This window comes from Tetranychus urticae, chromosome 3 (assembly GCF_039701765.1).
Source record: "Tetranychus urticae isolate SD_2017Ah chromosome 3, NJAU_TeUrti_SD_1.0, whole genome shotgun sequence".
Lineage (NCBI taxonomy): Eukaryota > Metazoa > Arthropoda > Arachnida > Trombidiformes > Tetranychidae > Tetranychus > Tetranychus urticae.
In genome coordinates, this window is record NC_142960.1 from 21,082,361 (window position 1) to 21,099,464 (window position 17,104).

At 31.7% G+C, this 17,104-nt stretch overlaps 3 protein-coding genes across 4 annotated transcripts in view; all 3 read left to right on the forward strand.

The window, feature by feature from the left end:
• LOC107364777 (NT-3 growth factor receptor-like) overlaps positions 1–1,262 on the forward strand; it is a 41,670-nt gene extending 40,408 nt beyond the window's left edge. The window contains exon 9 of the mRNA XM_015932210.3: positions 645–1,262. Coding sequence (XP_015787696.1) covers positions 645–923 — 279 coding nt within the window. The 3' untranslated portion in view covers positions 924–1,262. The remainder of the gene's footprint in view (positions 1–644) is intronic.
• A 1,175-nt stretch (positions 1,263–2,437) lies between these two features.
• Positions 2,438–5,226, forward strand: LOC107364759 (adipokinetic hormone/corazonin-related peptide receptor variant I-like). Its single transcript, XM_015932191.3, has 3 exons — positions 2,438–3,342; positions 3,805–4,015; positions 4,703–5,226. Exons 1-3 carry the CDS (start codon positions 2,830–2,832, stop codon positions 5,203–5,205), a joined length of 1,227 nt encoding a protein of 408 aa, XP_015787677.1. The 5' UTR covers positions 2,438–2,829; the 3' UTR covers positions 5,206–5,226.
• A 3,380-nt stretch (positions 5,227–8,606) lies between these two features.
• The window catches only part of LOC107364875 (PI-PLC X domain-containing protein 1), a 29,112-nt gene continuing 20,614 nt past the window's right edge, over positions 8,607–17,104 (forward strand). For both annotated transcript variants that reach the window (XM_015932320.3, XM_089269414.1), the window contains exons 1-2: positions 8,607–8,807; positions 12,810–13,035. In XM_015932320.3, coding sequence (XP_015787806.1) covers positions 8,720–8,807; positions 12,810–13,035 — 314 coding nt within the window. In that variant the 5' untranslated portion in view covers positions 8,607–8,719. The remainder of the gene's footprint in view (positions 8,808–12,809; positions 13,036–17,104) is intronic.

The window sequence follows — 17,104 nt, forward strand, 5'->3', positions numbered from 1 at the left end:
AGTATGTTCAAGTTTCGCTTCAAGTAATTTAAAGCTCAGAATTTTTGATCAAAGAACTCTGAGAAATTTGATGAATTTTCTGCAAAAACTTTCTTACTAATGAATATTATCTCGAGTTCGCAAAAGGCCAAATAGTCAGTGACTAGCCTAAAACCTTATGATGCACAATCGAAGCAAAAGTTCAACTCTTTAATAGACTTGTTGAACTTTATTAAAGTAAAAATACATTGGTTTCGAGTTTCATGTTTTCGTGGAAAAATGTTGTTTTTCGAGTTTCAATCTGTCCAATAAAGTCTAAAATTAGGCTAAAAAGGTTATTGATTTTTAGTAAAATATTTTGGCTCTTCTTTAAACGAAAAATAAGCAGAAAAAGGCAAAATGTTTAGATTTGAGAATCATATTAGAATCAGGGATTGACTGGAAAAGAGAAGAAAAATCGGGAAAACTTTATATGAATAGGTTTAGGAATTTTCAAGGCTAAGAATTGAATCAATTATCTTTACATGATATTGTTTTGTTGGAAATAAAAAGTTGAAGATTTAAGGGAAACGAAGAAAAGAAAATGTTATTTAATAAAGCGTTTGACTTTTTCTTGCTTTCATTTCGTTCCTTTACTTTTTGATTCTACTTTTTACTTCCATTAGGTTATCAGGTTGATTCTTCAAGGAATCCTGTTGATTCCACCAGAAGACTGTCCTGAATTTATATACAAGTTGATGGCTGGCTGTTGGAAAACTGAGCCAAAAGATCGACTCAATTTTAATACAATTTACAAGGAATTAATTACCAACTGTTCACCTGATAGACAGAGGATAATGGACGAGATTGAGAAGCAAGAGTCGGAAGAAGAAAGTGAAACGGCCGATGAAATCGTCAACATAGAGAATTACTTGATGCCTGAAGATTTGGTGGAAATCGTGTAAACTGATAGCCCAAGCTTGTAACTGTCCATTGGGACGAAAAACTGATTCGATATAAACTGATTTTCTCCCCTGAATCTCTTTCCATTTTTACGATTCATTATTTTCCATTTCTCATTTTCCAAAATCAATAGAATTCATTCCATCATTCATTCAAATGTCTGTTCTTCCTTTAAGTTTCAATCGATTAGCATGCAAAAGAAGAAAAGAAATCACTTTAAAATCAATTTAGAATAAACCTAACAAAGTATTCATAAAATGATAAATTGTAACATTTGTTGAAAAGTCTCTAAGATTCTTCATATACTTGTAACTCAAATAAAGTTTTTATCTTAACTAAAACGTCCTTTGCAACATTTTATATCCATGGAATCGGCGGAAAATCTCGTCGATAAACTATGAAAATTCTTAGTAATTTATAGACGATGAACTTGCAGCTTTGCACAGTTTTTCTCAATTCTTTATAACTTTTGGTTCTTTTGCTTCGCATTTTGATTTCCTCCAATATGGAGATTTAAGAAGCTTGTGTCAGGTGAAATAGGTCAGAGGCTAAGTAAATCAACCTTTTGTGAACAAGCATATTGACTTTAGTAGAGCTTTGGAAATGCTGTTTTATTTAATGAGGCTTTTTTCGAGTTTCAGTCAATTTATTCATGGATAAGCTACAATTAGGACCGAGTTAACCAGTGTGCAGTTTGTTTGGGTTTAATACTCAACGAAATTGAAGTCTAAGGAAGGATTTTTCAAAATGAAATGGATATTCGATGAAAAGCAAGAGTTAGGAATTTGTAACTTGATCTTGAAGAGGAATCTAAAAATGGCTCAAATCTTCTGTTGATTGATTTAACTCATCAGCAGGACCAGTTGAAAAGTTATTTCTTTGATTTAACATTGTAAAGTAAACCAGAAAATGGGTTTTACCAGAGAAATTGAAGTTTTTATTTGCAAAACTGGACGTAATGAGCAAATCTAAAGTTGTAAATCTTTTCTTCTTTTATTCATGAACATCTTTTTTTGCTATAAGACATGGTTTTCATGATTCAGGTGCTGGCATCTACTGTAGTATTTATGAGAAGTAATTTTCGATCACAGAATTTTACAGATTGATTAATAAGCCAGTTCGCAAGGTTTCATCGGTAAACGTGCAAAGCTAATTGCGCTAATTGTGCATGAAATGTTAATTACCTTAGAAATGTTTAAAATGAAAAGTCGAGAAACATTGAACAATGAAATGAATGCAGTTTAGCATAAACTATTAATAGCATGGTAAGATGAACTTCGTGAAAAGATTAAACATGGCTGCATATTTAATCCCAACAAAGTAACACAATTTTATCATGAAAATATTTTCCTTTCAGTTCAGAATTACTAGTGACATCTAGTCTCATGAATATCACATGAAACTTAAACAGAAAAAGTAGGACAATGTGCGACACTCGAAAGCTGAGCATGGCTTTTGACACCAGCAAATGCTCAGTAATGAAAGCAACATTTTCTTATTTCAGACACTTTGCAACTTTCGACTGTTTGCAAAGTGTCAAACATTGTTACCGTTAAAAAGCAAGAATCGAGTGAAGAGAATCGAAAAGTGCCCAAAGAGAAAAAAACAAAATCTTTTTCTTTCCTTTGTCAAGTAAAGCTCAACTCGAATCTCGATACAGAAACGCTGAAAAGAGAAGTCGAAAGGAAATAAAGTGCAACAAGTATAATGATGTGCAACAAAAAAGTGCAAACAAAGATGAATGAAAAGATTGATTCGACTTTTCAAAGTTACATTTACTGCGACATTTGTTTATTGAACCGAGCATCGGAAAACTATTGAAAACCAAGGAGTAAAAGAGTTCTGAAAGTGACCCTCAAAAGTAGTGGAAAAACTTTTGTGAAAAAACAAAGTGAACAATTGAGTGCCATGGGAGGTGAAACTCCACAGGCCATGATTGCCGACAATGGGTCTACCCTGTTGGCCAGCATCAATACATTGAACATGACCCAAGACTGGCAAGACTTGGTTTCAGTGAATTTACTTGAATTGTCTTTCTATGTTTTCCTGTTTACCATTGGAGGTTCAGCCAATGCCTATGTAGTCTACAACCTGGCTTGGGGTAAACGGTTAACCTCAACTCGCCATGAAAAACTGTTGCTCAACCTGGCCATAGCTGATGCCATTGTGACCCTTGTAATGACACCCACCGAGATTGCATGGAGAATCACGGCTTCTTGGAAGGCGGGTAACTTGATGTGTAAATTGTTCCAATTTTATCGCCTCTTTGGCATTTACCTTTCCTCAATGGTACTCATTTGTATATCGATTGATAGACTGCTCGCCGTTTATTCACCCTTCAAGTATCAAACTTACGATATTTTTGTTAAAAAACTGCTCATCGTTGCTTGGCTATTGAGTTTCATATTTGCTCTTCCTCAGGTAAAGTAACCTCAACATGAGATAAAGTTTTTGGTGTTTTCCATTTTTCATGTTTTCTTTTTCTTTTTACGACTTTTTTAGCATTTTCTTGACTCAAGTTGAAAGCAAAAAGTCAATTTCATTTTCATTTTAATATTCAATTTAAATTTTAAAGCTTTGGGTTTGCTTTAAATAGTGAATTTCAGTTTCATTTCTTGACAGAAGTGATTGAAATTTTCGTTGCTTCTTTGCTCTTCGAGTGATTCGAGTGAATAAACTTTGAAATTGTCTTCTTCTTCATGATTTTGTTGCAGAATGTTGGTGAACAAATTCATGAAGAGAACATCTTGAAGAGGAAAAGTCTCATTTTATGATCACATTAAAAGCGTTTTTGCAATATTTATGTTCATTTTGGTTGACATGAATCATGTTTATAGTTTATTCAAATTCTAAGCCTTCTTTTCCTTCGTTTTTCTTTTACAGATTTTCATATTTCATGTTGAAAGTCCATCAGAATTTCCTGGATTTACTCAATGTGTTAGCTTTAAATCTTTTCAAACTGAAACGCAACTTCGAATGTACAATATCTTTTGTTTATCCATAATTTACTTTGTGCCTTTACTCTGCATCTCACTGTGTTATACATTCATTTGTGTCAAGATAAGACGGAAAATGGTTCGAAGATTTTTAACCGGTAAGTTGAACAATTATGTCTTTCGATTAACCATTCAAATAAATGTTAATAACATTTGCATTCTTGATAAAGTTCAACATTTGCAGAAACTTTCATCTTCCATGAAAGATGAACCAATTCGCCTTTCAAGTTGTCACGATAAATTTCGTTTCCAAATCTTTGACTTCTCGTTCAAATGTTATCTTTTCTCGCACTAAACACACATTAAACATTCATTTTACCAGAAATCAAGATAACATGAAAATTCAGTGAATATTGTTGCCTTTCATGAGATATGTTTGCATGAAATTTCATTTTCTTTTTCCTTTGATTTCTTTTATTAATCTCTTCAAAACTAATCTGTTTGAACTTGGACTGAACCAAAATTTTCTTTTCAAATGAAAATCTTCAATTCAGTCAAGCTTCAAGTTTAGAACCTAAAACTTGAAATTTATCCAAAAAAATGGAAACATTTTGAGTCAACTTGAGAAATGGCGAAATTTTTCATAAAGAAATTGTTTATCCGAACTTCATATTTCATTATGAAATACTTATCATTGAATAACTTTTATTAGAATAAAATTACATTGAAATAATTCAATAAGAATCGAACGTAATTGAATTTGTTGCAAAATGCCAGCCTCAATTATTCATGATTCATTTTTTTTCTCTATTTTCCGGATTCCATCTTCGTTGATGCAATGATAGTGTTTCGGAATGGAGATTTGACTACAGTTGTTAATCCTGAAGTTCAACATTCAGAGACGATTGGCTTTACGAGTAACCAACTGCAATCAGCTCAAAATTGTCACTCTCCTCATCCGCACAGTAATGCAAATGGTTGTGACTTAACCACTGAGGGTGCAACACTGACTCGGCCATCATCATCATCAGCCCCAGTAGCGCCTGTAACAACTCCAAGTAGAGGTTCATTGAGATGCATAGTGTTGCCCGTTTCATCGGCCAGTCGTCAGCGACAAAAGATTGGAAGTAAAATTGTTAAAGATACTGTTATTATAATAGCTGCATTTATCGTCTGTTGGACACCTTACGCCACAATCCATCTTTGGTACCAAATTGACTGGTCATCGGCATTCCAAGTGGACAAGAGTTTGCAAGGAGTGCTTTTCTTGTTTGCCATTTCAAATTCATGTGTAAATCCATACATTTACGGTAAAATATTTGATCCAACTTGCTTACTCAAACAATAAAAGTGCAAAACTTAAAAATAACTAAATGTCTCTTTACTCTCTTTGTTACTCTCTTTGCATTTAATAGCAATTATTTTGAGGCAGTTTTGAACCATTTCCAGTTCAATTTACACTGAGTTAGTCATGAAATGGAAACACAACTTTTTAAAGAAACCTTTCTTAAATATTAATATTTCCTCTAATTTTGGCATCAATGCTTTGCCATCTAACCTCGACAAGATTTCATGAAAAGTTGAAATTTGAATATTTATACAATATAATATTTTTCGATAAAATAGTAAATTGCTAACTCAGATCAAGAAATGCTCAGTTGGAAATCAAATCCTATCTCAATATTTCATCTATTCAGTGAACTTTTTGATGCAATATTTACTTCAAGACTCAATTGAATTAGAATAAGTTAACATCAAAAATAGATTAATTCAGGCAACTAATTTCTTTTGAAATGCTTGAGTTTTGTAATTTTTTGCATCAATTTTTTTCTTTCGTGAATCAGCATCAATTGCGAATTAAATATTAATGAAATGCTCTTGAAATTTGATGCATTTCATGCAAAATTTATCGCCACTTAAATCATTAAACTGTCAATTGATTCATTTACTCAACTAAGCATAAACAAAGACTAATTCAGCCTTTTCTTGCTTATCGAAGCGATTGTCCAACTCATGGAAACTCGAAATTTTCGAGCAAATTAAGAAAAAACGAAATAATTTATTCGAAAACAAAAGAAACTACAAATTCGAGAAAAACTCCACAAACTGGCAAAATGATCGAGAAAAAGAAAACTCTACGAAAAAGCGACAACAAATACTTTTCCCTCAGTTTTGAACAAATGAGTATCTTTTTGCATTTCAACTTTGATTTCCAGAAAAGTAATGGAAATGCAGATTGAACGAAAAGTGTTGAACAATGAAAGTTGTGACTAAAGGATAACAGTTCAAAGTTGAATCAAGTTTTCATCAACTTAAGCAACTGGAAACAGTTAATCTCATTAAATTTCATGCATTATTGAATACCTTTAATGGTTTAATAAACGTTAAAAAAGCATTTACTTTCACTCGAAGTACATTATGAGTTTACCAAGAAGCTTAGGTCTTGGCTATTTACAAGGGAATCAAAAGGTGCTTTTGTTTTCAGTTAATGAAACAAGAAAACTTGTTTCGAGCCTTAATTTGTTTCACTTTTTAGACAACTGTTCAACTCTAATTTGAACAATTACAATACTTTTCTAGTGTCAATGATAATTGCCCATTGTTTTCATGTTTCAAACTGCAAAGCACATTCACATTAACGGTACAATTGACTTTGTTACATTGTAATCAACATTCTTGTTGATGCAAAACTAAATGCTAGTCATTAGCAGAGAGCAAAAAGAAGTGTAAATTTACAAAATTCATTGCTTTTATGATTTACTTTTAGTGAACAGGGAATGCAAGAAATGAACAATCAGTTTCAATCTTTCATCTTTCACTCTTTTAAGGTCAAACCTTTCAGTGAAAATTATTTGTCTTTAGGATATTTCAAAGTTTGGAGATGAATTTTAACAAAACGAACACAATTAATCCGAGTTGAAAAGGTTCTTTTCTTTACCTTTTTAACCTTAACAATTGCTTTATGTTTGATTCTTCATCTGATTCAGAAGACGTCTGAAACTGGAAATCAATACATGAGGTTGGAAGAATAAAGAAAAATGTTTGACAACAAATGTTGAAACAAGTTTCATTTTTGAAATGATTTAATGATGCTTTCAAATTTAATCTTCAATGTTCTTCAAAAAGATCAATACAATTAAAAATTTAGTCTCAGGTGATTCAAGGTCATCCCAGGTCATTCCATGTGAACCTCATTTTTCAAAAGCAACTTTGAAATGATGAAACGTGTTTGCTTTATTTAACAAATTCTTAGTCAATCTAATCCCTTCTCGAATCCTTTAATCCAAGATTTGAGCAATAAAATTGCCAACATTTAATTGTCTTTTTTTCAAAGATCAACATCCATTGTCAGTGTTTTCAATGAAACTCCATTGTTATGATTCCCTCACCAAATCCAGTTTCCTGTGGCTTCTCACACTGCTTCATGTTTATTTTGATTTTTTGGGTAACAACGAAATTCAATTCCATCAGAAACTTACAAAATTTAATCAATCCTAATTACTATGGATCATGTTAGTGGTGTTTCTTGTTATAACAATTGGTTTTTGTTTTGTAACGAAACACTAGAACCAAGAATTGGCAAAAACAAAAACAACCAAAAATAGAAAACAAAACAAAGTATTTTCATATCATCAGTTAAGAACAAAAAATCAAAGAATATCAGTTCGACAAAAGATCTTAAAGTAACTGATAGCCATGAATCAGCTGCTTGAGTCAACCACGTTTTACCCAAAGAATGCTCATTTATATTTCCATCTGAATTCTCGACGGTTCAATCAGTCTCGAGAACTGAGGACATTTCTTGTTTCAATTTGAGACGATAATCATTAAGTTTCTGATGGATTTAAAATGGTTGTCAAAAACGGTCAAAGATCAAACTGGTGGGAAACTGAGTCTTGGAAGCATTTGTGAACAGGTAAGAACTTTTCAGTTGATATTCTGACGCAAAATGCTGAAAACAAAGAAACTAAATCGTAAATCGATACATTATTTTCAGTGGAAACCCAAAGTCACTAATGATCTTAACATTTAAACTTGTTCGAGTGATCTTTTTTTAAACTTGGTAACATCAATGATGGAAAAGAAAATGAATGAAAAAAGCGATCGAATGACTCGAACTCTTGAAAAGGTCAAAATAATTGGCCAAAGTTAGTATTATAATTGAGTTTTGATGAACCAAATGGAAGAAACGATCAAAAATTGGATTATTTTTTATCAACCTAAAAATCTTTTCAAAGATTGCTTATCGTTAAAGGGAATGGAAACGTAACAAAAAATACATTTGTTTCATTTCAACCGATTGATAAATAATCTTTTTACATGGTTTCAACACTTTTTAGATGAACAAAAGGTTCGATAATAAAAAGATAAACATCGAAGTTTCAGTGCCAATAGACTGAATGGAAACCCCAGCATTCCACCTCTATTGTACTTGAACCAAAATAAAGACAAACAATACAAACTCGTGATTTTCAAAGAACGTCAAAATTAAAGGATAAAAGTTTTCAAGGTAAATCAATTTGAGAGGAAAAAATTTTAACCAAAAAAGTCAATCAAACTTGAAGAAAAATGAATGAATGATTAATCGACGTTTAAGTGTAAATATAATAAACGAGTCTCTAATCAATTTTGCAACCTTTTTACTGCCATTTTATCAGTTGCTTCTTTTGCTCTCATTTTCTGTTTATCTTACCTTTCAGTTTGAACGAGAAAAAAACAGTCAAATCTGATTGATAATCATTATCCTCATAACTTTTTACGTTATAATTTCACCGTACTTCTCTTGTGCTCTTCAACAACCAATAACCTCAACCTTCAAGTGCAACAAGTGTTGGTAAAAGTTGAACCAGGCAAAACTGATAATGATTGCGATTCATCATTTGTTGGTCAAACTGATGCTCTTGCTGTCGACAATTGCACTGATTGATCCAATAACCGGAGTCTACTCAGGTAATGTAACAATCATTTGTCAATTTTTAAAAATGTTTTGCTCTTTACTTTTGGTCTTTGCAAGCAAAACTGCAAAAGAAAAAAAAAGTGAAATCTCTTTTGAGGTAAACAATTTTACATCAATTTTTACTTTACCTTTGCATGTTGGTTACAAAATACTTGAAAGCTAATCTTGCAAAGTCTTGACTCGATGAGATAGTGAACCAAGAAGAAGACTGAACAAGATGAAAAGGCATTAAAAAGTTTTGCAATTGTTGGTTCTTTTCTCATCTCGAGTGTCATCCTTTCATCATGCTGTTAACATGAAAACAGCTTAAAAACTGACCTTTTTTTCGCTTCTCCTTTTAAACTTGCATTACTGTTCCAAGTTTTGTTTTTGTTTCTCACAACTTCATGAGACTTTATCTTTTCTTTATTTCAACAGTCTTTTTTCCATGTGTTTCCACTCAAGATTCAATTTACATTATTTATTAGTGATTAGTGAATGAGACAAAAAAAATATATCCGATAACGAGTCACATTTTTTTTCTTCGTCTCTCGCTCTCTGTCTATTGATTCGTTATCATGTTGATAATGTTTTATTCATAATTGTTTTAAACTTATCTGATCAATGTTTCTGCTTGTTCACCATCTCTTCACTTTATCATTATTCAATTTCAATCTCAACCTCTCTTGGGTCAACTTTTTTCTATCATCAATTTCTTGTTCCTTTTTTGCTCACAACAAGTGTTGTACAAATGGTGTCAATATCTACTTCGAGTTTAGTTTACCTTATTGCAAGGAAACGTTTAAACACTTTTATTAGGCTTTTCAATAGTAAAGCTGAGAGGAAAAATTTGATTTTCGAATTTTTTTTATTCTTTGATCTTTAATGAACAGAAGAATCAAGAATTATGAAAGAAAGAAATGTTGATTTGAGATGCGACTTCGTTATATCATCTAATCAACTGTTTTCACAGTTAAAGACCAATGAGATAAGTTAGAGTAAAATGTTTATTGAGAAAAAAAGATCGCTTTTTCTTTCTTTCATCAATTATTAAGACATTCCAGTTTTTTATTGCAATTATTGACTGTCATGGCTTCGATTCGTTTATAAATCAAATAAAGTTGAACAGACTGAAGTAATGATTGGTTTCTAAGTTGAACTTTAACTTTTTGATCAACAGTTTACTTTGATTAGCTTTTTTCATTTTAATCTGTCAGTCAGGATTTACAATCAAACTAGCAGTAAACTTGTCAATCATTAATATTTAACGAAAAAACTTTGAAGAGAAATGGATTTTTAGATTTGTCTAGATGACCATGTAACTACTGACAATGTAAGAGCATAGATAATGAAAGAGTTAAGAGGTAAGAAGAGGTGAAGTTTTGTTTGTTTTCCATTGAATCGCTTTTCTGAACTCAGTCATCCTTGGCCAAACAACTTATCATGCAATTTCAATGACGAGTACTTGAACCGGCGCTCCATGATTTTAGTCGCTATGTAATCTCGTTGTTTTAGTTTATACTCTGAGGGTTCCTGTCAGACCAATAAACACAATGCCGTATTGATGTTCCTAGACTGTTCTTTGTTCTGACTTTAGTGAACAAAAGAAATTGTCTCTGACCCTGAATATCAAGAGCAATAGTATTCCTCTTCACCCTTTCATTTGTCTCAAACAGATGCTAAACCAAAGTATGTTGAAATTGAGAGAAAAATCGGTTAAAGAAACTGATTCGTTATCAGAATAAAGCCAATGAATCTGTGCGACTTGCAAGTGACGAAACAAAGACAAAAGTAAGAATCAAACGGAATCAAGTAATTGGATAAACTTTAATGTCATCTGAAGTTTGTCAATAACTTGAAATGTATTAAAAAGCATTCTTCTAACACACACAAACCTTTAAATAACTAGAATCACAAAGTTTTCACTTTTTTCATCCAATATTATTAAATAGTAAATGATACAGCTTAAAATGTAAACAGAAATAAAAAGATTTATACAAATCTTATTACTTTATTATAACATGTTATCAAAAGTATTATGATAAGCATTAATAATTTGTTCACAAAAGAATAGAAAAAAAAATTTAATAAGATAAACTTTGACTTTATTTTATAGATTCAGTTCTTAAAAATGTTCGATACAATGAATGTAAATGAAAAAAAATTGTGAAACATAAGAAAAAATCATTTTCATGGAATAATATTAACAAGATTTTGCTTTAATGATGAATTGTAAACAAGATAATAATGTTATAATAAGTTAAATTCGTGCTCATTATGTTGATAGATTCATGATTCAATGAGGCAATTGAGTAGGTTGAGTATAATTGTGAAGGAACATAAATGTTTCGTTCCTTTGAGTCTGTTTTCTAAGACGAAAAGATAGATTGAAATTTGTCGCAATTTGATGGAGATAATGTTCAATGATGGAATGGGCAGAAAGAAAATGAAATTTTTTTTCTTGCAACATTTGCACATTTTATCGATGAATTTAATCATTTTCACATTTCGATTTACTTTCAATACTTTTGCCCGTCAGCATGAAACTTGAACAATTGTTAACTCGACTAAAACAGACTATATCTGGAAGCAATAAGATGAATAACATGGAAAAGAAATGTTTTGAATAAATTACTGATGATCAACAGAATGATAAAGAGCATGTTATTGATTATTTCAATCGATTAACTTTCAAGATGCATTATTGGGTGAAAAGAAATGAAACTCATGATAATGTTTACCGTTGTTTGAATCATCATGTTGGGCAAAGACAACAATGACAAAATCATGGTGAAATGATGCATTTATGTGATCACCCAATGATAACAGTTTTGCATTGCCAGCAAAAAAAGTAGTTATTGTAACTGATTGAATAAAGCAAATTGATAAAACTTGAAATGTACAATTACCTGAAACCAAATTGCACATTCATTTTAAAGGATTTCAAGTCAAATGCGACTATTGCGTGGTTCATGAACAATTTTATCGAATCTCAATTTACAGCCTTTCTCGTTGCCTTAACTTTTTATCAATTTGCAGTCAAAACAGTTAGAATTGCAGAGTCTAGATTTGGACTATGAGTTGCAAGTCTCGTTGATAAAATATTGCAATTTTAGTGCTCCAAAGAGCCAAAAATAATCTAACGAAACTAACGAAATTATTGTCGGAAAATGTTTTTCTGTAGATCGTGAACGAGTTTGAAAATTAGCTTCATCTCGTAGAAACTTAAGTTAAATCTTGCAAATTTTAAGACTTAGGCTAATCCAAATTTCATTGAAAGGAATCCTTTGCTGTATGTTTTTTTGTGGCATCAGGACAAGGAACAGGTTCGTCAGTAGCAGCAGCTTCATCAACTAATGGATCAGGAACAGCAGCAGCCTCGGCATAAGCTTTAGATTCATCATCAGGATCAACGTCAACCGGTAACTCAGTTAACTCAGCATCATCAGGATCAGATCAGCATTAGGACAGGATCAGGTTCATCAGGTCGCTCAGTAACGAAAATCGAAGAAAAATTCAAATGTTGATTTTGATTAAAGGCTAAACATAAAGTTCGAAATGTACGTTCTTCAATTTATGAAAACTCTTTTCTTGAAAACGTCAACTATTTTTTGAGTTTTCCCGATATTCGATGCTAAATTCAACTTGAATTTATCGACTTAACACGTTGAACAAAAATTGATTAGCATGATATTGGATTGACCTCGATAATTGCGAAAATTTTTCCGCCATGAAATTTACATTAAAATTATAAATTAAACTTTTACTTCGTAATTTCACTGTTTTAGTTGAATATAATTAAATATAAAAAGTGTTAAGGAAGGGATTAGTTGATCTTTACAAGTGGAATGTTGTAAAATGTGAAAAATATTTACATATTTTATTCATGGGATAAAATGGAAAAGAAAAGCATAATTACTTTTCCTTGCTTTTCTTATTCCATTTTCATTTTTATCTTTAACACAAGCTAAGGGTTTCATTTAGTCTTAACTGTTTTTTCATTGTGTCTTTCACAGATTCATCTCAAGTTTGGTTAACTGTTTCATCTCGAGTCCACAAGAAAAACATTTTCTCATCAACTTACATCCAAAGAGAATTGGAACTCAATTGGAATTCAATTCCAATTACACCAACAACATGGATAGGATTATTCGACCATCAACCTGACTCCAATTCAACCCTTGACCCAGCCAAAGCCATCTATTCATTTACCAATCTCGAGACAAGCTCAGGAAAACATGAGTAAGATCTTTCACTCAAACATTCAAATCTTTTTCACAACATAATCGAGTTTGAAAACTTTGGTTGACATTCAGATAAATGTTAGTCAAGTGTTGTTCAACTCCAAGTTTGCACCATAAAGACATTCACTCTTCAGGATTTTAATGAAATTTCGTTAGACCTTCAAGCTTCATCTACAGCTTAATCAGATTGAAAGTTATTGTTGGTTTAAAAGTTGAAAAACATTGTAAAAGCATCTTGAAAAGGTTTACCCAAATCAAGAAGATTCACCAAATAATCAAAAGAAAACCTTTCAAGTGAACTTTTTTACATCCATTAAGCTTTCCAAATTGTCAAAACTTTTCCCATCTAAATGTGAGTAAAACTTGCCAGTTATCATGGTTGACCAAAAGTGCTTTTCAAAGGATAAAAACATGTTTTAACTGAAACCCATTAAGTTAAAGACTAGACAAGTCTTGGTTAACCTCTTGCAACAACTCATTTTACTCTCTGCTTTGGACACAAAATAATGACATTTTTGGTTTTCCCTCTTCAAATACCTTTTACCTTATTACGAAACTTGAACTTGACCGTTCTCTTCGTCCGTTGTCCAATTGACAAGTTCAATGGCATGTTTGGATGATAATCTTGATCAGTTGTCTTGATCGAGACAAAACTTGCTCCTTGTTAACAAGCTAATTTTTATGGCAATAAAGGACAATCTTTTTGTACAAGCAATCGTTAAGTTTGTTGTACATTTTCACGTCAAGTTGATGTGATAAGCCTTGTTTCATCCTCTTTGGGTTTTTTATGGATTATGGTTTGCCATTGCAGAATTGCTGGTCAAGATTATCATTTCATCTTCCATTCAGCATTAAATTCATTTTCATGTTCCCTTCTTTTCCCAGTTCGATGTATTTTGATAACACTTCAATACTTTTGATAGTTTTTAATTTTTTCATCTTCAATCAGTGAATCAACTGTTGATAAATATTTATAAAACCATCAAGTATGAACATGAGAAAAATCTGATCAGATTTCTTCTGCTTTGAAAGATTAAACTTTTCGAAACAATTTTATCTTGCAATCCAACAGTCTTAATGAATGATGCCCACGCCAACAGCTTTGTTTCTAAGCAATGAAAAGATTGATTCTCTAGGTGATAACATGGGTCATTGAGCAAAAATCAGCAAAGCAAAAGACGACTAAACTCAGACAGAATAGCAGATAAAGCCGATCAAGTGAAATGAGATGACCAGAAAGGTTGCACTGTTGCACGTCTTGAAATGCTCCATGTTGGGTGATGAAATAAAAAATATCTGAACATACATTGCTATCAATACTTTAAATAGAGCTTGCAACACAAAGAATTTTCTAAGTGAATATAATCGAACAATTTAACATGAACTTTGACGCAAACATGAAACCCTTTTCACCCGGTCGTAACACTGTACTCAATGGGCAAATAGGTTACGGAGAGCTAAAGGGGTTTACCTTTAGTTACAAACTGTAAGTGGCGAGAGGCAACGGAGGCATTAGATCTCTTGAAAGTAACGAATTTATAAAAATGCAATTTGTAGTTGAATACAGTAATGATTATAATCCAGAAACTGGGAAACGTTTTTCGCTCAGATTAAAGTGAAGCAACAAGTTGAACTGAAACTGATTTTTCTTTAGTAAAAAGTAGTGTTCTTACATTGTAAACATGAAACGATTCTCAACCATTTTGTAATCAATCAGTTTCATTGATGCAAAATGAAAACTTGAACAAATGATGTACAAAGAAGCTTAATGCCAAGGTAACTTAGCAAAGCTCATCCATGAGCTATTTATAGCTCGAGTTTAATGTAAAATACTGGAGATTCAATGAAAGGTGTAAAATCTGTTGGCCATTTAATTGGATAGTCAAACTTGAATTGGCTTAATTCAGTCACCATTTCAAATTGCTGAATAGCTTTCAATTGATATAAAATGAACAACTTTACTGTGTTCATTCTTTTAAAAAATCAATCAATTTATCTCTTATATCGAGCATTTCAATCCAATTTATTGAATTGCATTTTATCACCATTTTGTAGAGAAGCTTGAAATCAACTGAGATTCAATCATTCATCATAATTAGATTTATGTCTTTGATATTAACCTTGAAAAATCTAAATTCCGAAGCCATTTAAATAACAAATTGTGATGGATATTAGACTCAACTCGAATCATAAATCAATTTCATTGAAATGAATTGAAAGAAAAATTTCTTTAGCTTATTAACAATTCCATATTTTTCCTGGCAAATAATGTCAACTTGAATCATAAACTTGAAATGGATTCCAGAAAAGCAAAGAAAGGCTATTGAAACTGTACCAGTTGTCATTGGTCAGTTGCTAGACGAAGGTTGTCATTCAATTTACATAGATATGAGTTTGTTCAGGTTGCAAGTTTTGATTGGCACTTTTTATGCTCAAATCATTCTGAAAAAATTCCGATTCCAACTTTTCTTCAGACAAGAAAAAAATTGTCTGGAAAAGAAACGAAAAATTTTGTTCGAAATGTTGCCAATTTTGCTCTTTAATTGATTTTTAACCTCTTTTCTTATTCAGTTCAAGAGTAACAGTCTGGAGTCTTAAAGATGATGAATTTAAGAATAAGAGGAAATGTTATCAGAATCATGATACACGCTACATGAGATGCTTAGAGAATTGTACATTCTAAATGTAATACAAATGTACATTCATGAGTAACCAGAAAAAGTTTATACTCAATTCCCAGTCGATGTTTCGATCTCGAGTTTCTCATTTTTTCTTCTCTTCCTTGTTCACATTTTCATGGAACCTTACATTTCAACTCATTTTTTGCTTCGTTCTTTACTCAACATTTTTTTCCTCCATGTAAATCGACAGATAATTTATCAATTTCTTTTGGGAAATTTCCATCCCATGATGTTGCTCAAGAACGGTCTGGCAACTTTTTTTTCAATTTCGATTTCGAAATGCATATTGATTACAAAAGAAAGGGATTGAAGATTAATGATTTCGATGAGAGTTGAAATGGAACATGGAATTTCATCTGCCATCGAGACATGAACTTGCCGATTGAGTTTCTCTCTCTTGCTTGCTAATGTTTACTCATTAATCCAAAACTCTAATTGAACTTGATGAACAAAAATTGTTCAACATGGGATTCACCTTCAATCGGATGATTACACTGTTTGCTATTAGTTCACCATGTAATCAAATGCTATCAATTCAAGTGTAAAAACTTTCACAAATAGCTGCTTTCATCTGTTGTTTTATTATGCATCGGAGCAATACTGGTTTAGCCAGTGATGAGCTGAGCTTTGTTGACTCATTGATAGACTCAGTTGATTGCATTTGGTTTTCATTGAATATCCAAATGAACGAAGCAGAGGTAAACAAAGATGGGTGCAAAGATGTAAATTGTATCAAAATAATTATAAACACACGCTGCATAGTTAATGTTAATTAATGAATCAAGATAATTCAAATAGATATTGATTTCATGAGTAGTCCTCACAAAATGGAAAAATCTGAGTGTTGATACTCTGAAAAGATTGTTATTGAAATCGTGATAATACATTCATTAAGGACAGGTAAATTATTTTTCTATTTCGGTCAAAAAACTTGGATTGAATTTAAAATAGGATAAAAACTACCGTCTTTGTTACACGAGCTTCCTGATGAATGAAAAATCATGAAAAAAGGAAAAAACAATGCAGTACAACAACAATGTATAATTTAATTATGTTCAAAAAAATCGTAAGATTCATACAAAAATAATATTATCTTAATTAAAAGAAGTAATCATGAAATAAGCAAAAAGTTACTGAATATGGATGAAAATAGTTATAATGTTTAATTAGTTTCACTTCGTTTCTATTGTCAAAAGAGTCTAGCGGGTTGAATTGATTGAATGTTGCAACATATCGCATTATCTTTCGAGGAAATGGCCTTTATGATATCGAATGCCAGGAGATAGTTATGGTGGAATTCATGAGTTACTGCGTTTTCTAGCCAGTGTAAGGGAATAATTTTCAAAAAAATATTGTGGCTTTTGTTATAGCATTTCAAAGCGAGCT